This window comes from Eschrichtius robustus, chromosome 4 (genome assembly GCF_028021215.1).
Source record: "Eschrichtius robustus isolate mEscRob2 chromosome 4, mEscRob2.pri, whole genome shotgun sequence".
Taxonomy (NCBI): domain Eukaryota; kingdom Metazoa; phylum Chordata; class Mammalia; order Artiodactyla; family Eschrichtiidae; genus Eschrichtius; species Eschrichtius robustus.
This window is the reverse complement of record NC_090827.1, coordinates 10,078,849-10,103,688: the sequence shown is the minus strand read 5'-3', so window position 1 is coordinate 10,103,688 and position 24,840 is coordinate 10,078,849. Positions and strand designations below refer to the sequence as shown.

Below are 24,840 nucleotides of genomic sequence, written 5' to 3'. Positions count from 1 at the left end.
GGATCCGGCCTCTGATGCAATGTTAAGTGAAAAAAATTAGGATTTAAAATGATCAGAGATTAGATTTAAATTATGTTTTTTAAAAAGCATAGAAAAGATCCTGGAAGTAGATATGTTAAATGTTTCTGGGTGACCTCTGTTATTCTTTTACCACATCTTGGCTTCTTTATTAGCGTCTCTACATTTACTAATCAAAAAAAAAGTTTACTTACTCATTCCTTCCTCTCCCCATTGGATGATCCAGGAATGAAGGTACATACATTGTCACTAAGGTGTATAGCATAGCACCTGGCCCAGTGTAGGTAATACATATTGATTGGGTGATGTTGGATGATGGGCCTCGAGGTGACCTAATCTTTTTATTTTTCACCATGGACAAGCAATATTTATTTAATCAGAAAAAGACAAATTTAAGTATTAGAAACAGTTTATTTTATGATTTTCCTTAGTAATCAGCCTAGTTTTCTAATGGGTGAACGAGAAGCAGAAGTGATAAAATCTAGATTAAGGTGGAAGTAGAAAAAATTTCCTTTTTGCAATAGAGAAGATTCTGTCCATTATCCCATGTCCATTCCCTTGTATGGCCTTGGGATTGTGTTATTCTGTCTCTTGGAAGTAGAGTCTGTGCAGTGTTGTGTGTGCACGTATAGAAATAAAACATACTCTGTCACGTTCTGTGGCTTGCTTGATACGATCTGCTATCTTGGCTCTGCTGCAGGTAGCATTGGTTGGCTATAGTTACACAAAGAATACTAGATTTGAAGAAAAGTATTGAAATGGGAGATGATTTCGTTTTTCCCTTTTCCTCCCACCTCTTCCCCTTAAGATATAACATTATTAATATGTTTTGTGATCGGGGGCAATTTAAGTCTTTTAAAGTTGGGTCAAGTGAAACTTCCCACGTAATATTCGTCAGCATTCTCTTAAAGGTGCCAGTAAAAAAGATTTGACAGAAAAGTGGTATTAAAAAAATAGGATAGTTTCCTTCTGGCTTGAATGAAATGGATATTTTAGCTGTCCGTTTAAATGTTTGGAAATTGTTAAATCAGATTTTCTAATGACACAGCATATGGAGTAGAAGATTCTTGAAAGGTCAGCTGGAGGCTAATTTTCCAGACAGTAAATCACATACGTAGAATTATGGCTGTCTGGAAACATGTTTTATGTTTATCACCAGTGTATGTAAGATAATTTGAAAATAATTAGAAGCATTAAGTAACAGCTACACAAAATAGAGCATTTCATTTAGAACAGTGCTGATAGAATAAAGGTGGAAGGAAGAAAATTCTGATGGAATGTAACTGATTTTCAGGGGGGGGTGGGGGCAACAGAAGTGAAAACTGCCTCAGAAAAAGTGAGAGGTATGCCTGCAGATTTAAACCTGAGTGTAACTACGTGAATTTTTCTTGGCGATGAGTAGCCACGGGAAGCAAGCATGTTTTCGCTTTCTGCACTTAGTTAACTAAGTCCTGTTAACGAGCACCGCCAGGTGATGGGCATTTTCTGAACGGAAGAAGCCTGTGTGTGGCATCTAGCAAGTCAGGTTTAAGGAAAAGATGTCAGCGACTTAAGACCCAGGTCACGTGACTCCGTCTGCTCGCCAGTCCTAGACGCTCTGGATCGGATTTCAACTCCAGGCAGTCCTCCCAGCCATGTGGGTTCAGCCAAATCAGAAGCAAAACCACACTTCCGAAAATGTTGGGAGCCGCTCTCCGCTCACCGTGGGGCCTCTGGATCTGGAGCTGTGTTTCACATCGGAGCACATCGACCGAATGGAATTCTAGTGTTTTGCTGTCATTCTGATGTTTTCATCCAGTCTTCATCAGATCTACTGGGTACTTCCTGCGAGATGGGCGCTGGAGCTCTCACCATCTGTGTGAGTACAGGCCGCCTCTGTCTCCGTGGACTCTGCCGGGGCCCAGGAGGGGCCTCCGCCCTCCGACTTCTGGGGAGATGTCTGAGTGACTCTGTTTTTCCTTCCTGAGAGGTGGCAGGAGATTTGTTAACTTAAATTCCTGTCTATTCAGATGGACATTAAGCAGTATTTGGGGTGGCATTCCGTATTTTTGTCCACTTTCCTTTTCCAAAAAAAAGGTGAAGGAAGATGCGTGCCGAGTTTATTCAGTTGAGTGAACTTGGTACACTGTAGATCGCTCTTGAGCGTTTTAGGCTTTCTTGTTCTGAAAGAGTTAAATATGAGCTAAATTGTAGTTATTGGAAATATCTTGTGCCTAGATGGAGAACAAATTAAAAGAATTAAAATAACCATTAATGTATTTGCTTCCGAGAATATATATAGCATTTTTCTATTTCATATTCTTGTTTTCATTTAGTAATTTCTAGAATTTTTATTTCAGCGTGGTTGCTAAAAGTAATGGTGAAAGAGCTAAGTGGATAAATGAGTGCGAATCCTTCTGGAAGCTTCTGGTTATAATACAGTGGCAGCAATAAATAACACTGATATAAAATCCATGGGGAAATGTGTATATTTCTAGGGCTGAAATTCATGAATTTCAAAAGCAGTTCTGTTGGTGCTTACATGTAATCTTTTGCAATAACCGAATATATCTTCGATTATTTAACTTACAGGATACTGTAATTAAATTTTTTATCTCAATATACAGAAAATGCATAAAGAAATCTCAAGTTGGTATTGTATTCCAAGGGGCATTTTTTTTTTGTCCCTGGAGGTACTAAATGAGAAATATCTTATTCTGTATTATTAACTGCTCCCTAGTGTTTCATCACATTGAGATCAGATAATTTTTATTAAGTTTCAGAATGAGCTGTATTTTGTTGTAGCTATGATGGCATCCTAAAATATCTAGAAATATCTGGGTAATTTTTGACACATAGGCCCTGAATGGCCACCAGATGGCGCATTAGCCCCACAGGTTGAATCTTCTTAGTAAAACTGCAGGGTGATTGACTCCCTCGTTTTCAGCTCAGAACATCTCAGCATCTTGTGTGCCAGTCTTCCCGACTCTTGTCTCTTTTCTGTTCCGCCCCGATGCTTGGGTGCTTGTAGCATCCAGGTGTGCAGCTGGTGATCTTTTTATCACTCCAAAGAGTTTCCTTCAAAATCTGATTTTTCTATGTGGAAATACTGGGTTTTCATTTTACTTCAGACACAGGTGTGCATTCTCCCAGCTTTATAAAAGAAATACTTTAGAGCTGGAAATGTGTAAAGCATCAGATTGATCTACTTGTCCTGAGATTTGCAGACATCTGATTGATTGGATCTTTACTACTTGCCCTTGGCCTTCATATATTGATCTCTACCTTGACTAAAAAGCAGACTAACCCATGTATGAGGTTCCATATTTTTCCTTAATTTATATCCAAAGCATGTACAAAATTTCATTTAATGTTGACATAAAAATCATACCATTTAAGAGATTATTCACTCCAGTGGATGAGTACTTCTCAATCATTCTTACCCTTCGACTTCAGCTTGGCCTTTGATTGTGCTGTGTCCCAGTTTTACTATAGGAGGAAACACATTTTTAGGAATCGTGGCATAGTATTTCTGGAAAAAGATCTATCGAAGAACAAAACACTTCATGTTTGTGGCAGAAAAGTGAGAACTAAGTCACACATAAATGAATGCATATGGGCTCATATGCTTTTTTTAGTTTGGGACTTCTCTACTTAGACATGTATGTAGTAACTGCTCAGTATCCTGCTACTGAAGATAGTCATTCTGCAGACAAAATAATCGAGTACCAGATGTTTGTAGAGTGTGTGTATGGGTGTGTGTGTTTATGGATTCTTGAAGTGGGACAGACAGGTTTAAAGATTTTCATTTCCTACTTCCATTGACTTACCAACTTTCTCTTCCTCATTCCTTTTGTTTTTTCTCTGTCCCAAATTTCTAGTGCTGTTAGTAGAACTGTAATGGACTCACGAATTTACTTACTTTACAAAGAAGAGGTAGGTTCTTTACTGTAACATACCTATTTTTCTTCAGTACATCACCCCCAGGCGGAACAGAAAACTTATACTTGCCAACTGATGTTATCTTAGTCTCTTCTCGTGATGACTCAAGCTTTCTCAGGTGAATCCTGAGTCTTTCAGATTCCCTGCCCCTCCAGCTGTTCTGTCCAAGGTGGCGTGTGGTCATTTTGAGGAGAGGTGGGCTGAGAATGGGGAGTTTGCATATTCCAGTGGATGAAGAAAGGGGAGCCTAGAGTGCTTACGTGTAGGTTCTTATAGTAGGTTCTTATACTATAAGAACATACTCTGAATGTTCTGCTGTGTGAGTGAGTTCAGGTAGCAAGTCTGTGGCTGGTAAATTTGTGGGTCAGTTCTCTTGGTATTGTCAGGACCCAGCGGGCCACCTGTCCTGACTTAGCCCCAACTCTTGCTGGTGCTGGCAACAATTCCAGGGGTATCCCAGGCTTTTGTAGCCTTTGTCCCTAACTTGGGCACCTCCTGGCCTTACCCTCTGGTGCCATAAGCTTACCTTACACGTACCTCATAGTGTAGGTAGGTCACAGTACAGAAAGGCTCACAGACCAAATCAAGATACTCTAGTCGCAGATTTATTGAATCAGCCTAAAACACAGCATGAAGCAAGGGGGAAAACATAGGGGTAGGTTTACCTACTTAGAAGGGGTTTAAGTGGGACTAAAGGACCACACTCCCTGAATCCTGTGTTACGTAATATTCATCCTTCCTTTCTTTCTTGCCTTCTCGGCCATCAACCTTCCCTGATCATGGTGCATTTCTGAAGACCAGTATTGAGTGTGAGCTGGCCCAGCAGATGGAGTGTATCTGGAGCCAACACAGCTTGCTCCATCATCAGGGGCAAGTGTGCCTAGGTATAATTGTAACTTGCTAAGACACTGCTGAACAGCTATGGATTTTTATGCGCATATCTCAGGCAGAGAGCACATGGGGCCAGGATGGGTACAATCAATGGGCGACCCATTAAAGACATGAATATTTGGTGTCTCATAAATGTTGGGTGCTTAACTTGGTTCTTCCACCTCTTCTTAATTATCTGTGTTGAATATATCTACCAAGCTATCCTATATCCTTACATGTTGTCAATACTTAGTTGTATCTGTTCCCTTATTGTTTCTCTTGTTATCAATTTAACTGAACCAAACTTTCTTTAATACAACAAACAGTATGTAAGGTCAAATTTCAAGGCCATCACAATTATCCTCTTTGTAGTTTCTAGTTTGATTTTTGGTACCAGCTTCCTCCCACAAAGGCTGTATTTAGGTTTCTTAAATGTCATGATGAATTTCTTAATTTTTTTAAACCCGTTTTTTATTGGGGTTTTAGAAAAACATGGGCCTTGTTTGGAGCTTGGAGTACCTGAGCTTAAATGCTGGTTATGTTATTTACTACACTCTGATCTTAGACATTATTGAGCAGTGTGCTGTCTTGATAGTAGATTTTAGGGAGTATTTGACCATCTGTTCAACTTTTTGCCATAATTTGTCTATCTGCCTTCTAGTAGGCAATAGTTTCGACAGAAGGGGTCATATCTTATTTGCATTACTTGCTTCTTGCTCAGAGCTAGGCAGTAGTAGTTGTTCAATAAATGTTTGCACAGAACAGATCAGTCATGCCCTAGGTTTTGCAGTTTCACCTGCTTGTATTTTATTTTTAAAAGGATTTTTGAAGACCCTCAAGAATCTAAAGGTATGTCTGCAAAGGCATTCTATCTTTTTGATGGTGCTTTTCGTGAAAATGGCACAATTTTCCATGTAGCAAAAATTAGCAGGATAATTATAAATATTTTGTACTTTTAATCATTTGAGTTTCCAACCGAATAGCACAGGAATTCTTACTATAAAATTGCATATAGTCAAAAGACTGCACATCCATTCCATCTCAGATGATGTTTAGTCTGGTCAGTGCATAGCTTTCCCTCAGGTGAGCATGTAATCTGCATGGATCAAGGTAATTAACGCTGGATGTCCCAACAGACAAATCCTGAAATCTCAGTAGCTCAGGGAGACAAAAATTAATTTGTAGATTACTCAGAGTCTGCTGCAGGTTATCAGAATCTCTCTTCCATCTGGTGGCTCTGGTATCCAGGCTTCCTCCATTCTGTGATCTATTTGCTAGTTTAACATATTACCGTGTATCCCCTAGGTTACATCAGGGAAAGAAAGAAATGGAGGAGGCGCACACGCTCTTATCTGCCTCATTCTGGAAGTGACTCATTTCTCTTCTCATAGTTCATTGCTTTGAACTAGTCACGTGTTCCCACCTAAATGCAAAGGTAGCGGGGAAATGTGTAAACAAACACTCTCTCTGGCCATAACCTAACTTGCTCAAATCAAACAAAGAGAAGGACATATGGTCCATGGTTACGGTAGCAGTCTGTCTCCCACTCCCCTACTGAATGTAAACAAGGAATTCAATACCCCAGATGCTGCTGGCAGGCATCTAATCTATGGATCCAGAGAGAAGGCAGCTTAAAGATCTGCCTTTAGTTAATTGATCAATAAATGGCAAAGTAGTGGTGGCATTGACGAGCCATTGCATCTACCAACTTAGTCTTCCATTCCCCTGAACTCCTTTGTATTATTATAATGTGTTAATAAATGTCCTTTATTATTTTAGCTAGTTTGAGCTGAAATTTCAATTACTTGCAGTCCAAGACATCTTAACAGATATACCGCATCACGCAATGGCTTAAAGTTCTGTGGTTTGGGGAAGCTTGTCGCGCATTAGAACGAGGCAGGATTTGAAGGCAGGAGGCATGGCTTTGAGTCTTGGGTCAGCCAGTTCCTGGCTCTGTGACCTTGGGCAAGATGTTTAACCTCTCACTTCCTCATCAATCAAATGGGGACAATAGCAGCCTAAATTGTTTGAGATTGTTGTGAGAATCAAATCAAACACTAATGTGAAAATACATTGTAAACTATAAAGCATCATAAAACACTACCTTTGTTATATGGCTAGCTACTTGCCTTAAGGTGGTTTCCTTAATACTATAATTATCTGTTTTAAATAAAAAAAGGACTCTATAATCTGAATGGAATGTTTATACTATTGGATTTAGACCAAATTTTAAACAGGATTAAACATTTCATTTTGCCTTGTTTTCTTTTACAGTAAACCAATGATGAGGTATTAGAAGACTAGATTAATAGTCAAAGGCATGTCTATCTTCTTCACATTTGAATTGTGTTGCAAGAAGAATTTTCATCTTTGCCGTAGAGAATTCAAAAATCAAACAGAAAATCGTCCATAACACAGTAATAGATGAGTGTTTAGATGCTGAGTTGGGGGTAAAGTCACTTATATCTAGGTTACTTATTCTAGGGTTCATTTTTGTGAAGCACGGTTGGTTGTGTGGATGGGTTTAGTGTTAATTCCTGTACAGAAGATTTTGAGGAAGTTTTAGTGACAGTGCTGGAAACTGCAAACTAGCATGAAGTAGCATAGAAAGTGAAAGAATGAGGCAACTGAGTAGGGAAGACCATGCTAAAATGAGAAGTTAGATTAATTCTGATCCATATCTTAAAGCTGACTTAGGGAAACTAAACTTCAAAGACATAGAAGAAGCTTGCGTCCAGTAGTTTGTGAAACAGAGACCATAAGAAAGCATATTTGAGCTGTTCTCTGTAACCGTGAATTAGCAATGGTTTATGGAGAGCTACTGCAGCAAGTCATAACATAATTAAGTTTATATGTTATATAATTATATAAATAACAGGCAGTTTGGAGATTTTTTAAAATTTATCATTCAAAATGAGTGGTTTATGGGAAAATAATCTATATGATATTATTTTATGACAGCTCTGAATTATTATAGCTACTCCTTTAAGACTAAGTTTGGAGAATTTAGCATATCAGATAGTAAAATGACAGGAATTAAAACAGTTTAATAATGGCTAGCTACTTGAAGGAAAATAATTGCTGGATTTCTTCCTAACTCTTTAAAACTAGAGATGGATCAAAGTTATAAGCATCAAAGTAAAATCATAAAAATATTAGAAGAACACGTGTGAAGTTAAAAATTAATTTTGGATCAAGGAATGTGTTTCAAAGGAGACCCAAGCTGCAGGCCCTAAAGAAAAAGATGGGTAAGGTTTTCTGACAACCAAAATGTCTGCACAACCACGAGTATCATAAGCAAATTAAAATGCAAAAAGAAAACTAGGACAGATATTTACAACACACATGACTAAAACAAGATTAATTTTTTTAAAATATACAAAAAAATTCCTATAAATCAGTAGGAAAAACTACCCAATTAAAATTAGGCAAAGCTTATGAATAGGAGGTTCACACACAAATAAGAAACGTAAGTGCTAATACACAAAATTGCTCAATCTCATCCATAGTTAAATTTTGGCAAAATTTAAAATTTTATAATGCTCAGGATGATAGAATGGGAAACAGGCACTCTCACGTGCTGTCAATCAAGCTGTAAACCACGAAGCATTTTTGTAGGGCAACGCGGTAATACGTATCAAAATTTATAATTTATACAGTAACAAGTAAAATGAAAATTTACTTCGTTTTCATATATAAGTCTAGTGTCAAGAGACTACTCATTTAACTCTTGGAATTAGTGTAAAAAAAGTATGATTTATAAACCTGTTGATCTAGCAATCTTACCTCTAGGAATTTATCTTACAGGTATCTGTACAATTACGTAGAAATGTTTGCAAGAATGCTTATTGTTGAAATACTTATAATATCAAGAACTGTAAATAACCTAAACATAAGTAAATAAGATTGGTTAAGTCAGTTATAGTGTCTTTATAACGTAATATTAACAGGTATATGTGCTAATATGGAAAGACCTCCGAAATAGATTAAGTAGCAAAAGCAAGTGTAAGTATACAAATAGTTACATTTGCCTTTTTCAAAAGAGTATGCATATATATGCTTAATTATGCATACAAAATTTCTGCAAGAAAATATAAGAACTGTTGGAGCTGGGATAAGAAGACTTTTCAGTTTAAACTCCTGTATGTTGTTTGGGTTTTGATCAAGTGCATGTGTTACTTTTATTACATTTAAATTATTAAAAATAAAAGCTGCTCAAAGAGCAGGGAATGGTAGCTCTGTCTGGAAGAAACGGATTGGTTTATAATCATAAAGGCAATGAATGTTAAATTTGAATGTGTACAGTACTTCTTTTACAGATATATATTGAAATATATAAATTACTTGCAAAATTGTCTAATATATGAAAGGAAGTGTACTTTCCCTGTGAATTTCATAAAGCAGATCTAGAGCTGGATAGAAGGTAATGATGCAGTGTCAAACCAGTAGAAAGAAGCATCTAAAGATTCTGGTGTCTAAAAGTTGAGCTGGTTGCCTTATGAGGCGGTCAGTGCCCCATCACTAAAAGTAAGAGAAGGAAAGCTGAGTGGTCATGGGTCAACTAGTCATAGGCGTTCCATGATGGAATTAGAGGTAACGAGGTGATATAACCCTAGAAGTGTTCTAGGATTCTGTGAGCCATTGCGTATGTCCCAGAATTTGTAGTTCTCAGCCAATTATATGTTTTCGTCAGGCTGTTGGGAATTTAACATAAACACGCCCCTACCCCCATCCTCCCTCCATTAGGGCCTCCTTTATATGAACGATGGGGTGATAAGCCTAAGCTGATGGCAAGATTCCATGATCTTAAGAATACAAAACTAGGCCCCTGGGGATGGGGTAGGGTAACTAACGTTTGAATTAGTCTCATTAGCTGTAAAAACAGATTTTCTAAATGAAGGAATTAGAGAATATTACTACAGGGTTGCTAAATTTTTACTCCATTTCACTGTATGAAAAATGTATGTCACTTAAAATTATACAGTGGAACTCAGTCAAATAGTGTTCGTTCTAGGAAAAGTGTAGAGAGTAGAAAAGGTATGCTGGAAGTAAAACAGTTCAAAGAGAATTTTGATATAAAATTGTCTTATCAATTAATTTACTTTTGGTCTTAATTTCCAGCAATTCTTTTAATACTGGAGAAACTAGTTTTAGTCAAACTGTAAGTAAATGATCTCTTGTAGAAATGTTTATTTCTGTGGTTTACACTCTAAGTAAATCACGTCAGCCTGCAAGTACTTAACATGCAGCATTAGTTTTAAGCACATTTGGCTTTTCTGAAGCTATACATTTTAGAATCTTTTGTTTTAACACTCTAGTTCTTCTTACTGTATTAGGTCATTGACCTTAAATGAGTCTTTCTAACTTTTTAAAAAACGTCCTTCTGTTTCTGACTTCACATTTTGCTAAACTTGTTGAGAACCAATGGCAAGTATAGCCTTTCCAAGAGTGTTTTTCAAATTTGATGACAACCTCTCTTCCATTTAAATCCTCCTTGACTCTATTAAGACTGCCGGCAGTGATGAACAGCAGGTTCAACATTAGTGGCATTAAGAGCTTGTACCCCTTTTCCCAAAATAACCAAGGGATTCTAAGCACACAGATGTTTCTGTGCTTCCAGGTTTTTATACATTGGTATAGCAGCAGTCACTTGATAGTGAACCACCCCAGAATTTACCTATTTCATCTAGAATTATTGAAGCTGGATAAAGTGTGCAGTTATAATGAAGAATGTGGAATGTTTCTAAAAGCAAATTAATATTCAGTGTATTCTTTCTACTGACAGTCTAGCAGGAAATTACCAAGCACTAGTTGACTTTCTGTTTTTTTAAACCGTTCTTTGAGGTGTAATTTATATACCATAAAATACTCATTGAAAATGTACAATATAATTTTTAGTAAATTTACCAATTGTGCAAACGGCACTACAGTGTAGTTCTAGAACATTCTGTCACTTCAATAAGATCCCTTGTGACCATTTACAGTTAGTTCCCACTTGCACCACCAACCCCAACCATAGACAACCACTAATTTACTTTATATTTCTATACATTTGCCTTTTTTTGGACTTTTGATATAAATGGACTCATACAATATATGTTCTATGGTGACTGGCTTCTTTACTACCATAATTTTTTTTTTTAATAAATTTATTTTATTTATTTATTTTTTTAGCTGTGTTGGGTCTTCGTTTCTGTGCGAGGGCTTTCTCTAGTTGCGGCGAGCGGGGGCCACTCTTCATCGCGGTGCGCAGGCCTTTCACTGTCGCGGCCTCTCTCATTGCGGAGCACAGGCTCCAGACTCACAGGCTCAGTAGTTGTGGCTCACGGGCCTAGTTGCTCCGCGGCATGTGGGATCTTCCCAGACCAGGGCTCGAACCCGTGTCCCTTGCATTGGCAGGCAGATTCTCAACCACTGCGCCACCAGGGAAGCCCACTAGCATAATATTTTTGAGGTTCATCAAAAATATGTATCAGTTTTCATTCCTTTTTATTATAATAGAATAACATTCTTTTATATGCTATATCACATTTTGTTTATCCATTCACTAGTTGATGGACATTTGGTTGGTTTTCAGTTTTGACTATTGTGAATAATGCTACTATGAACATTCATATCCAAGTCTTTGTGTGAACTTGTATTTTCATTTCTCTTAGGTAGGTACCTAGGAGTGGAATTGCTGGATCATGGGGTAAATTTATGTTTAATATTTTTTAAAACTGCCAAACTGTTGTCCAAAATGATTGCACCACTTTACATCCCCATTATCAATGTGTGAGAGTTCCAGGTTCTCCATATCCTTGCCAGCAGGTGGTCTTGTCAGACTTTTTGTTTTTTTTAACTGTAGCCCATGTAGTGAATTTGTAGTGCTATCTCAGTTTCTGAAAGATTAATGATGTTGGGCTTATTTTCATATGCATATTATCCATTTGTATATCATCTTTGGTTAAATGTTCATATCTTTTGCCCATTTCTTTATTGAGTTGTTTGTTCTTATTGAGTTGTAGGGGTTCTTTTTTATATATTCTGGATATAAGTTCATCTTCAGATACACGAACCGCTGGGTGTGGGGTTTTGTCCTGTCTTCTAAATCAGTTCAGCCAAAACCCAAGCTGCTGGTCTTCAGGGCTCTACCAGCCCAGCCTGGAGGGCGGAGGGGTTGGAAGCAGGCCCAGGCAGCGTGCCACAAACTCACACTATTCTTAACTAAACTTCATGAGTTTTTCATCAATAAGTGCTTCTCAGTGTTTTTTGCCTTCAGTCAGTTTCCAAAGCTCTGAAACGGTCGTTTTGACAATTTTGTCCAGTCTCTATACTGTTTTTTAAGGAGAGGATTTGCAGACCTTTTATTCTACCGTCACTGGAAGTCAGCAGTAGGTCCTGAGTTCTTTTATATAGAGAATATAGCTTTTTATAATAACCTTTTAATTTTTCTTGGTATAATAGTGATATATGTCTAACATATAAAATTATGAAATACAAATAAGTAAAGAGGAGAAAATAAGAATCATCTAAGATTCCATAACCCAGAAACATGTACTATATTTGCTTATGTCCTATAGTTCTATGAGCATATAAAGTTATAAAAAGAGATTATACTTGACCTTAATTTCATAGCATTCTTTTTTTCCCCAATTAACAGTATATTGTGACTATCTTGAGTTCCCATTTGCATAAGACACAAGTCTTGCACACTGTTACCTCCCCTTCTCCCCTGTTTGGAGACCTGGCTAGAGGGAGGATGGCCTAGAGGGAGGGTGAATACAGCGTCTCTTGGGTGTTGCCAAATTGCCCTCCAGATACGAACTGCTTTACATTCCACCTCTTTTCTTCTTACCAACATTTTCTTTTAAGGAAAATTTCCATGAGTAGAAAGGATGACAAATGGTATCACATTATTGTTTTTGCCTATCTTTGATTACTAGGAACTTCACCACCTTCTGCGAAAATCTATTCCATCTTTAGAAGTGACCATTATTTCTTGTTTATATATCTTAAAATCTGTCTCCAGATAAATACCATTCACTTTCTGGTTTTGTCCTCTGAATCACATGCCAGCTTTTCTAAAATCTGGAAATGTTTTAACCCAAGTCTTCTCTTTTGAGTGTAATTGTTCCAGGTTCTTCATTCCATCCTTGCATAACACGGTTATACTTTAAAATTTTTACTTTATTTTATTTTTGCTTAATTTTCTTAAATTAAAATTTTGAATTTCCTTTTAAAATGTCTTTGCCAGTCCTTTCATCAGAGTCTCCTCAGTCATCTATTAATTGGTTAAAATTTGTGCGCTGGTAGTTTTCTCAAGGAAGATTCATGTGTACAGTATTCTCTTAGCCTATTATTCAAACTGTAGCTTTTATGGTTGGAGGACAGATTGATTGGTTATTCAGTTTGGCTCATGTTTTCTTAACTATCTTGTAAGCCTTATTCCATTATCTTCCTATGTTAAATACTGCAGTCAGTAAATTTGAGGCCACTCATGTTTTCTTTCCTCATTATGACATACTTTTTGCCTGGCTGCCCAAAGGATTATTTTTTTATTGTCAGTCTAATAATTTCCTTAGAATGTATCTTTGCGTAGAGTGTTCTGGGTATGTTGTGCCGTTTCAATTTGTAGATTCAGGGCTTCTATTTAAAGAAAGTTTTTGTGAATTACATCTTTACATATTCTACTTCACTGAATATTCTACTCCAAGGTATTATTTGGTTTTCTTCTTTGGGGACTTCAATAACACATATATTGGAGCTCACTTAACTGCTTTCTGTAGCTGTCAACTCCTTGTGATTTTTAAAAATGTTTGATTGTGTCTACTTTTCTCATTTATGTCTTCCATGTCCCTTACTGGGCTGTCCATGGTTTCTGTTCTCCTTTGTGCTCATCAGAATTTAGTCTTCACTTCTGAAAATTTTCTGTCTTTTCCTTCCCTTCCATTGCTGATTTCTGCCAGTCTCCATTTCACTTTCTCCTTTTGACTGATTGTCTCTTCCCTATATTTCTGTATTTCTGCTTTGTGGTATCCTTTCATCATTGTGATCGATTCATTAACTTTTTAAAAAGTTGTGGTAAAATATATGTAACATAAAATTTACCATTTTAACTATTTTTAGACTTACAATTTAGTGGCATTTGTACAGTCACAGTATTGTGTGACCCATTACCATTATCCATTTCCAGAACTTTTTCCTCATCTCCAACTCTGTACCCGTTAAAAAATAACTCCCATTCCCCCCTCCCCCCAGCCCCTGGAACCACTGTTCTGCCTTCTGTCTCTATGAATTTGCCTATTCTAGGTATCTCATATAAATAGAATCATAAAATTTTGGGTTTTTTTGTGTACCTGGCTTATTTTACTTTGCATAATATTTTCAAGGTTCATCTATGTTATTTCACGTTATGAGAATTTCATTCCTTTATGAGAATGAATAGTATTATGTTGTATATATATATACCACATTTTGTTTATTCATCTGTTGATGGGCACCTGGGTTGTTTCTACTTTTTGACTACTGTGAATAAAGCTGCTATGAACATTGGTGTACAGATACCTTTTTTAGTTCCTGATTTTAGGGTACATACTCAGAAGTGAAATAGATGAATCATATGGTAATTCTATTTTTAAACTTTTTGAGGAACTACCTGTTTGCCATAGTGCTGTATCATTTTACATCATCACCAGCAATGCATAAGGGTTCCAATTTTTCCACATCCTATCCAGCACTTTCTGATTTTTTTTTGATAATAGCTATCTTAATGGGTGTGAAGTGTATCTAATTGTGGTTCTGATTTGCATATCCTTAATGACTAGTGAAATTGAGTATCTTTTTGTGTGCTTATTAGCCATTCGTATATCTTCTTTGGAGAAGTGTCTATTCATTTTTGGAATGGGTTTTGTTGTTGTAGTTATCGAGTCGTAGGAGTTCTTAAACATATTCTGGATATTAAACCTATATCAGATATATGACTTGCAAATACTTTCTCCTATTCTGTGGATTGTCTTTTCACTCTGTTGGTAATCTCTTTCGATGCACAAAAGTTTTTCATTTTAAAGAAATACAGTTTATCTTTGTCATTGTGGCATGTGCTTTTGGTATCATTTCCTTCTTAACTTTTGTTAGTTATTTTTGTTAGGTTAAGTTACAGTTTTCATTTGTTTCTTGGCAGCATTTTTCTAATGAGTTATTTCAAGAAAGTCGTGGTGCCCTTTTATACTTTAAAAAAAATACTGCCTCTGTCTAGTTGCTGGCTGTGTTCCTTTTTTCTTACTCACATTTCAATGAGATGGCTTTTTGTGGTATCAGTATCAAGAGGTTCCTGTGAGGTATAGTGATGAGAGGCCAAAGTAGCTTTTCAAGTTTTACAGCCCTGGAACTCCCTGCTCTGTTGCTACCAAAGGACTATTCTCTTAAGCATGGCCCTTCTGTTTGCCCATCTCTCCTCCTTCTCTCAGAAGCTCACCCGGGTTAGGAACGCTCTACTGCCTTTTCTTCAAAAACTTGCCCTCCCAGGTCATGAACTCACTATTAGGTGGTGGATTTTTCTGGTGCTTCCCTGATATCTGCCTCTTGGGGTCCCTTGTAGGTACTTTTTGTACCTTCTTTCTCTTCTTCCTCTAAGCAGTTGAGCCCCGTTCAGCTCCCTGTCAAAGTGTGCTCTATCTTTAAAGTAATAAATATTTGTAGGAGATTTTAAAGAACATCCACTGCTGGGCTCCTGCTGATGCTCTCCGGACTCCTCATAGTGCTGGTGTGATGTCTGCCTTAAGTGTCCTGCCCCATCTTTACCTTTAGCAACAATAATACACAAATTGGAGTTCATAGCTTTTCTGTCTTCTGTTATCTTCTTAATCTGTATGGTTTCAAAAAGAAAGGTGATAAAATTCACAAGATTTTTATTGGATTTGTTTTTAATACTTTCTTTAACATTTCAATAATACCAGGTAACATAAGGGCTCTTTAATAAATGTTTTCTAATCTAAGTGGTGGAAATTAGTTGAACTTATATGTGAGATATTCAGCGATCTGAGATATTTTAAGAATGTGTTTATTTGGATAGAGAAATCGGTTCTGCTTTTACATCTTAATTAAACCTAACTTTTCTATGCATGTCTAAAGATCCTTAGATCGTAACTTTTCAGATCATAGACCTCTGAGAATATGTTTTCTCAGAGTGAATCAGCTATACATATACATATATCCCCATATCTCCTCCCTCTTGCGTCTCCCTCCCACCCTCCCCATCCCACCCCTCTAGGTGGTCACAAAGCACCGAGCTGATCTCCCTGTGATATGAAATTGCTTCCCACTAGCTATCTATTTTACATTTGGTAGTGTATATATGTCCATGCCACTCTCTCACTTTGTCCCAGCTTACCCTTCCCCCTCCCCATGTCCTCAAGTCCATTCTCTACATCTGCGTCTTTATTACTGTCCTGCCCCTAGGTTCTTCAGAACCTTTTTTTTTTTTTTTTTTTTTTTAGATTCCATATTTATGTGTTAGCATACGGTATTTGTTTTTCTCTTTCTGACTTACTTCACTCTGTATGACAGACTCTAGGTCCATCCACCTCACTACAGATAACTCAGTTTTGTTCCTTTTTATGGCTGAGTAATATTCCATTGTATATATGTGCCACATCTTCTTTATCCATTCATCTGTCGTTGGACACTTAGGTTGCTTCCATGTCCTGGCTATTGTAAATAGAGCTGCAATCAGCATTGTGGTACGTTTCATGTACTTTTAAGGACTCATGATCCTTGGATTTCAGGTTAAGAAACATTGTTTAGATCTACAATGCACATTGATAATATATGCTCTAAAGCATAACTAGTAAGGATAACTAAGAAGAAATCCAGAAAATTCTTTGGGCTTTTATAATTAATGAGCTAGATTTGGAAAAATTGATTTATAGAAAGTTTCTGATGTTCTTGACTTAACAATACATTTAGTAAATACTTGTTGATGTTCTAACAGAGCATTATTTGAAACTGTGATTTTTTTTCATCTCATGTAAAAGAAATCCATAGATAGGTATTCCAGGTGGATTCTGTGATGTCATCATGATGCAAGTCCCTTTTTTTTTTTTTTTTTTTTTTTCTATTTTACTGTCCTTAGAGCTTAGCTTCTAGCTTCTGGGTTGCTGCATAGTCACAGGATGGCTATCAGGCATTGCAGGTGTGATCTAAGCAGAAAACAGGGGTATAGGAAAAAGACTGAGTTGGCCTCCCTTTCAAGGAGTCTTTCTGGTGGTCCTGTTAACAACTTCTGTTTATATCTCGTTGGCCAAACTTAGACATGTGATCATCCATATCTACAAGGATATGCTGCTGCAGAGAAGATGGGGTATATTTTAACTGGGCAATTTGCTCCCCACCCTCTCCAACGAAATCAGAGTTCTGTCAAGAGAGAAGAGAGAAATTACCCATCAACAGGCAACTGTAAGCTCTGTCACAGTGTCCTTTTAAAGAATTGGTTACCACAGAGAGATTCTTATTCAGTGTTTTTCAGTATTGACTGTCTTCTGGTTGTAAAATAGATGCTTTTACATATCTTCTACATTATCTTATTAAACTCTCATAACTCTTTAAAGTAGGTAGTGTTATTGTAGCTCAACAGATGAGGACCCAGTGTTGTTGTAGATGAAAACTTGTATAAGGTCAGCAGGCTGAACGTGAGGGGGATCTGGCTGCAGTATTGTCCTCCTGGTGATGCATAAGCTTGACTTAGCTCTTGTGGCTGGACAGAGAGCATGGGTGCATTTGCCCCCCTCCTAAGCTCACACTCGACCAAAGAGGCTGACATTCCCAGGGAAAATACCCGGTGGCAAAACCGTGGTTTAAACCCAGGTACCCTAATTTCCGACAGAGTGCTTTCCCAGTGATGCAGCCCTATCCAGGCTAATAGGATTGTCCACGTCTCTGTGTAAGAATATCCCCACAATTGTTATTGTTAATTTTTAAATCGCCATTTGAAGAGAACATATTCCTTTCCCTCCTAATTCTGCTGTCAAAAAATGGTATTACTCTTTCTTAGGCATGGAATCTCTTTGAGAGGTCTCTATTTTTTCCCCAATTTTTTATATTATTACTTTATTAAAGTATAGTTAATTTACAATATTGCATTAGATTCAGATGTATAGCATAGTGATTCAGTTTTCTTTTTGCAGATTATATTCCGTTATAGGTTATTACAAGATATTGAATATAATTCCCTATGCTATACAGTAAATCCCTGTTCCTTCTCTAAATTAAGTATAGTAGTTGTATCTGTTAATCCCATACTCCTAATTTGTTCCCCCCCATGCTCCCTCTCTCCTTTGGTAACCATAAGTTTGTTCTCTATGTCTGAGTCTGTTTCTCTTTTGTAAATAAGTTCTCTTGTATCATTTTTTAGATTCCATTTATAAATGTTATCACATAATATTTGTATTTCTCTGTCTGACTTCTTAGTATGTTAATCTTTAGGTCCATCCATGTTGCTGCAAATGACAATATTTCATTCTTTCTATAGCTGAGTAATATTCCATGGTGTATGTATATACCACATCTTTATCTATTCATCTGTTGATAGACAATTAGGTTGCTTCCATGCCTTGGCTATTGTAAATAGTGCTGCTATGAACATTGGAGTGCATGTATCTTTTCGAATTAGAGTTTTCATCTTTTCCAGATATATGCCCAGGAGTGGGATTGCTGGATCATACGGTAACTCTATTTTTAATTTTTTAAGAAACCTCCACACTGTTCTCCATAATGACTGCACCAATTTATTTTCCCACCAACAGTGTGGAAGGGTTTCCTTTTTTCCACACCCTCTCCAGCATTTATTATTTGTGGACTTTTTGATGATGGCCATTCTAACTGGTGTGAGGTGATACCTTATTGTAGGTTAGATGTGCATTTCTCTAATAATTAGCGATGTGGAACATCTTTTCATGTGCCTGTTGGCCATCTGTATGTCGTCTTTGGGGAAGTGTCTTTTTAGGTCTTCTGCCCATTTGATTGGATTGTTTTTTTGATATTGAGCTGTATGAGCTGTTTGTATATTTTGGAAATTAAGCCCTTGTTGTTATTGTTTACAGATATTTTCTCACATTCTATGGGTTGTCTTTTTGTTTATGGTTTCCATGGCTGTGCAAAACCTTTTAAGTTTAGTCAGGTCACTCTTGTTTGTTTTTGCTTTTGTTTCTTTTGCCTTGGGAAACTGATCTAAAAAAGTATTTCTGCGATTAATGTCAGAGAACATTTTGCCTATGTTCTCTTCTAGGAGTTTTATGGTGTCATGTCTTAAGTCTTTAAGCCATTTTGAATTGATTTTTGTGTATGGCATGAGGGAACATTCTAACTTCATTGATTTACATGCGGCTATCCAGCTTTTCCAACACCACTTGCTGAAGAGACTATCTTCTGATGTTTCACTGTTAGTGTAATGAAACACAACAGATTTCTGTATATTAATCTTATATCGTACTACCTTGCTGCATTATTAGTTTGAATAGTTTTTGTATGGAGACTTTAGGGTTCTCAATATACAGTATCATGTCATCTGCAAATAGTGAGCTTTATCCCTTCCCTTAGAATTTGGATATCTTTAATTTCTTTTTCTTGTCTGATTGCTGTGGCTAAGATTTCAAATACTATGTTGAATGGAAATGGCAAGAGTAGACATCCTTGTCTTGTTCCTGAATTTAGTGGGAAGGCTTTCAGCTTTCCACCCTTGAGTATTAGGATTGGCTGTGGGTTTGTCATAAATGGCCTTTATTATGTTGAGATGTTCCCTCTGACAACTACTTGAATGAGAGTTTTTATCATGAATGGGTGTTGAAATTTGCCAAATGCTTTTCCTGTGTCTGTTGAGATGATCATGTGGTTTTTGTCTTTCCTTTTGTTAATGTGCTGTATCACCTTGATATGTGTATGTTGAACCATCCTTGTGACCCTGGTATGAATCCAACTTGATCATGATGTATGATCCTTTATTGTTGGATTCAGTTTGCTAATATTTTGTTGAGGATATTTTCATCTGTATTCATCAAAGAGGCTGGCCTATAATTTTCTTTTTTTATAGTGACTTTGTCTGGCTTTGGTATCAGGGTGTTCATTTCTTCTTTTTTGTTTTACCTTTTGTGGTTTGGTGATTTTCTTTTGTAGTATGCTTGAGTTCCTTTCTTTTTGGTTTTTGTGAATCTCTTATATGTTTTTGACTTGTGGTTACCATGGAGTTCAAGCATGTTGACCCATAACTATATCTACTTGCTTTAAACTGATAGTCATACAGACTCAAACCCATTCTAAAAGATCTGTATTTTTATACTTTCCTGCCCCCTCATTTTGTGATTTTGATGTCCTATTTTACATTTTTATGCTTATACTTTTACTGTTTATTGTAGTTAAAATTGCTTTTACAATTTTTTAAATTGTCTTTTTATCTACATACTGGCTTTAGTGTTCTTCAATCCTTTGAAATATTTGCCTTTCCTATTGTGATTTTTCCTTTCCTATGGATTCTTGCTACTTTTCTATTTAAAGAAGACCTTTCATTATTCTCTTAGGGTTGGTTTAATATTGCTGAATTCTTCTGGTTTTTGCTTGTCAGAGAAATTCTTTCTCTCCTTCCATTCTAAGTGATAATCTTGCTAGGTAGAGTATCCTCGGTTGCAGGTTTTTCCCTTTCAGGATTTTGAATATATCATGCCACTCCCTTCTGGCCTGCAAAGTTTCTGCAGAGACGTAAGCTGATAGTCTTATGGGGATTCCCTTATAAATGACTTTGTTTTTTTTCCTCTTGCTGCCTTTATTATTATTATTTTTTAACATCTTTATTGGGTATAATTGCTTTACAATGTTTTGTTAGTTTCTGCTGTATAACAAAGTGAATCAGCTATATGTATACCTATATCCCCATATCCTCTCCCTCTTGTGTCTCCCTCCCACCCTCCCTATCCCACCTCTCTAGGTGGTCACAAAGCACCAAGCTGATCTCCCTGTGCTATGCATCTTGCTGCCTTTAGAATCCTCTCTTTATCTTTAACTTTTGTCATTTTAATAATGATATGTCTTGGTGTGGGTCTGTTTGTGTTCATCTTGTTTGGAACCCTGTGCGCTTCCTTGTACCTGGTTATCTGTTTCCTTCTTTAGGTTTAGGAAGTTTTCAGCCATTATTTCTTCAAATACTTTTTCGATCCCCCTTTCTCTTTCTTCTCCTTCTGGAATCTCTATTACGTGTATGTTGGCGTGTTTTATATTATCCCATAGCTCTCGTTTGTTGCCTTCATTTTTTTTTTTTCATTCGTCTTTCTGTCTGCTGTTCTGATTAGGTGATTTCCATTATTCTGTCTTCCAGATCACCTATTCATTTTTCTGCATTATTTAGTCTGCTCTTGATTGCATTTAGCTCAGTTTTTATCTCAGCAATTGAGTTGTCTAATTTTGATTGGCTCCTCTTTATAGTTTCGAGTTCCTTTTTTACAGTGATCTGCATTTCTATCCATAGCCTTATTAATTCCTTTAGCATTTTTACTACCTCCTTTTTGAACTCAGGCTCTGGTAGACTGCAGAGGTCTGTTTCACTGTTTGTCTTTCAGAGGATTTCTCTTGTTCTTTTAATTGGGAGTAGTTCCTATGCTTTTTCATTTTACTTATTTCTCTTACTCTCTGAACTTAGGAGAAACAGTTACCCACTGTGGTCTTGAAGGGCTGTTTTTATGTGGGAGTATCCCTGTGCAGACTGTGTGGGTCTAGTATTTTTGGTGCAAGGGCTGTTTTGGGGATGGATGCCTGCCGTGTCTTTCCTCAGAGTGTGGCTGGCTGTTGTCCCCTTGCTAGGGGTGTGTTTGGTGTTGTGGTGACCAGGGCCTGCACTGGATGTTGAGTGGGGCCTCCTCTTTGCTCTGTGGTTGTCACAGACCTGTTGGGGGCAGACTGTGCTCCCCAGTTGTTGGAGTAGAAGCCCCCAGATCCGATGTTGAGCTGTAGTGTGAGGTGGGCGGGACTGGAGCACTCCCTCTGGGAAGGGAGCCTCTGCATGTTCCTCCCCAGGAGCTGTCAGCCGGGACCTATGGCTCTGTGACACCACCTGCCACCCGGTGTGCAGGCCCACAAAGAGCACTGCCCCTGACCGCCTCCGCTGTGGCAGCTCCGATAATCTGCTTGGATGTCAGTTCTACCTCCTGTGTATGCATGCTCCCAAAGCGTGAGCTCCCAAAGCCCACCAAAGCTGTGCCCGCTGTGAGAGCGCCCACAGTACGCTCAGGGGTCAGCCCCACCTCTGCGTGTGCACACCCTCAAATTCCACTGCTGTGGAATTACACCGAATAACCTTTACAATAATTTCATCTAATATCCAACACATTTAAATTTCCCTAGTTGTCTCAAAGAGACAGTTGGCTAGTTTTTTGTTTTGTTTTTTTCAGTCAGGAACCAATCAGTATTCATAGACTACATTTGAACTTTGTATAATTTCTTTAAAATCTGGAACCGATCTTTTCCTTATGACATTGATGTTTTGAAGAGTCCAGGCCAGTTGCCTGTTAGAATGTCCCCGATTCTGAATTTGTCTGTTTCCTTACAGTCTCTTTTAACTTGTTCTTTTAGCTCCTGTTTTACCTGTAAACTGTTAGATTTAGAGGCTAGATTAGCAGCAGCTTAAACACTTGGCAAGAATATAAATGATGTGTTCTGCATGTTGCATCACATCAGGAGCACGTAATGTCAGCTCTTCGTGATTAGTGGTGATAAATTTAATCTTTTGAGTTAAGCTGAGTACACCCAGATATCAATTGTAAAGGTAATTTTTTTTCCTTTGCAAATATCATGTGATCTTTGACACTGTGAAAATCCTGTTCTCAAACAACTTTTCACCTGATGTTTTGGCATCCACTGTCAATCTTTGACAGAATTATTTGTTAAATGATTTGTGGGAAAAAGGTGATTTTCTAATTCTGTTGTTCCTTCTGTATTTAGCTGCAGCACGTTCTGTAAAGCAGACTTTTACTTTGGTAACCCCATTCTTTCACTCTTCTTAGTATCACTGTTGATTCAGGGAATTTTATTTACATAATATTTTATAATCGTTTATAGTTATTATTCCTGGTGCTCCAACTGTCCCGAACTTGGCCAGTAGGAACCCATTTAAGCTGGCCCACATGTCTTTTTGACACGCCCCATTTGTCCTTGAGCATTTCCACGCCTTCCGGAACAAGCTGTCTCAGGCTCATCTTGTGCTTTCCTCGCACCCGTTTTACTTGGTGGTGGAGTGGCTTTCTATTCTACACATTCCTGCCTAGATGTATCAGTGCTAGCCCCAGCTGCAAAGAGTTTTAAGGTGCACTATTCTGAATTTAACCAGTAGCGTAACCTGATTGTCCTTCCAAGTACCTTAAATTCATGGTACTTAAATTTTTGGAGGATTGCCTTAAGGAAATACAAGCCGTTGAATTCAGTGATCTAAAATCGATTTTGTTTTAAGCTCTGCAAAGAAAGTGCTGCGTGTAGTTTTGTCCCCTTTTGGGGGCTCATAGAACCACCAATATTAAAGGTTCTGGAAACACGATAGTCTGTCATGGTTAAGAGCTCATGCGTTAGAGCTAGAGCACCTGGGGGTTACATTCTAGCTATAAAACTTTCTTAGGCAAGTTTCTTGTTCTTTGTGCCTTAGTTTTTGTGTCCAAATGGGAATGGTTAAGAGTACCTACTAAAAAGTTAGTTTTGAAATTTAGAGATGTTAATTTTAGAGCACTTAACCACAGAGTCTGGCACAATAATCGGCACTTAATAAATGTTAGCTGTGGTAAAACCTCAAGGCTTCGGAAGCTCCTTCTGTTTACTAGATTGATGAAAACCTTCTCCATACAGGTCCTCATATCCAATATTGTTGGCGCTTCTGAGCACATCTAACTTTATCTTAAGGGGGCCAAGAAGCTCAAATAATCCTATTTTCCTCAGCTACAAGAATAGGAATCTTGTTTTATCTTTAGCACGTAGGCTGGACTTCCCAGCATATGCTTCTTGAGTATCACTACGTCCTTCGTGGAGACGGCATTAAGCATGTGTCCTCTGGACTCAGATGGCCTGAGCGTGACTCCTGGCCGCACCATATCCTTGATGGGACCTGGAGCACATTCCTTGGCTGCTCTGTAAAATGAGGGTCACGAAAGTACCTTCCTTCCTAGTGGCACTTTATCAGGATTTAAGGAGTGAAGCCATCTAAGGTATTCGGAAGTGTGACTGACATACTCTGTAAACGTTCCATAAAAGTTAGCTGTCATTCTCATTCTGATTGTCTCATTATCTAAAAGCCTGGTTTTCTGTTTGCTCTGATTAGTCTTTTAGTTTATTTTATTTTATTTTTTGGAGTACTTTTTATCAGTTGGTGGTGTGTGTGTGTGTGTGTGTGTGTGTGTGTGTGTGTGTGTACAGAACAGAAATGGGTTCTGGCTAACTTAAGCCCAAAGAAACTTTACTGGAAAGTTACAGAGTGGCCCACCATGCAGAAGGAACAGCGGAAGGACCGGTGTCAGAAAGGGGCAGCTAAAGGCTCACGGCAGCTCCAGTGATGCAGGTGGCAAGAGGTGCATCATGGTTAGTTAAGCTAACCATCTTGTGAGAGCACTGCAGCTGGAATAAATTAGCTCCATCCATTTTTCTCAACCTTCAGTGACAGTCGGCTCAAGCTTCAGTGGCCCGCAGGACAGAGGGTCTGATTTCCCTGCCAGGGCACCAGAGCCCAGCTCTTGCTAAAGGCAGGGCAGCGGTTGTAAGTGGCAGCCTCATCAAGGATGTTCACAGTGAGTGTGCGGTCATTCCCCCAAAGGCAGTCAGGATTTGTCACTAGAAAAAAGGGGAAGTGAAGACTAAGTGGTCCCCACATCAACACATATGCACTACTGTCCTGGTGCATGCATTCTGTGAGCGAGCTGAACTATTTTCTATCGCAAATAAGTATAGAAAAGCAAGGTCCCAGCATGCAATTATAAAAATGAATGTTGACATAAAATTCAGGTGACATGGGCTGTAGGCTCAACCCTTTCTGAGTTC

At 37.9% G+C, this 24,840-nt stretch overlaps 1 protein-coding gene across 3 annotated transcripts in view; it reads left to right on the top strand.

The window, feature by feature from the left end:
- Positions 1 to 1,680: 1,680 nt before the first annotated feature.
- The window catches only part of FAM13A (family with sequence similarity 13 member A), a 342,137-nt gene continuing 318,977 nt past the window's right edge, over positions 1,681 to 24,840 (top strand). For all 3 annotated transcript variants that reach the window (XM_068542447.1, XM_068542446.1, XM_068542445.1), the window contains exon 1: positions 1,681 to 1,876. In XM_068542447.1, coding sequence (XP_068398548.1) covers positions 1,850 to 1,876 — 27 coding nt within the window. In that variant the 5' untranslated portion in view covers positions 1,681 to 1,849. The remainder of the gene's footprint in view (positions 1,877 to 24,840) is intronic.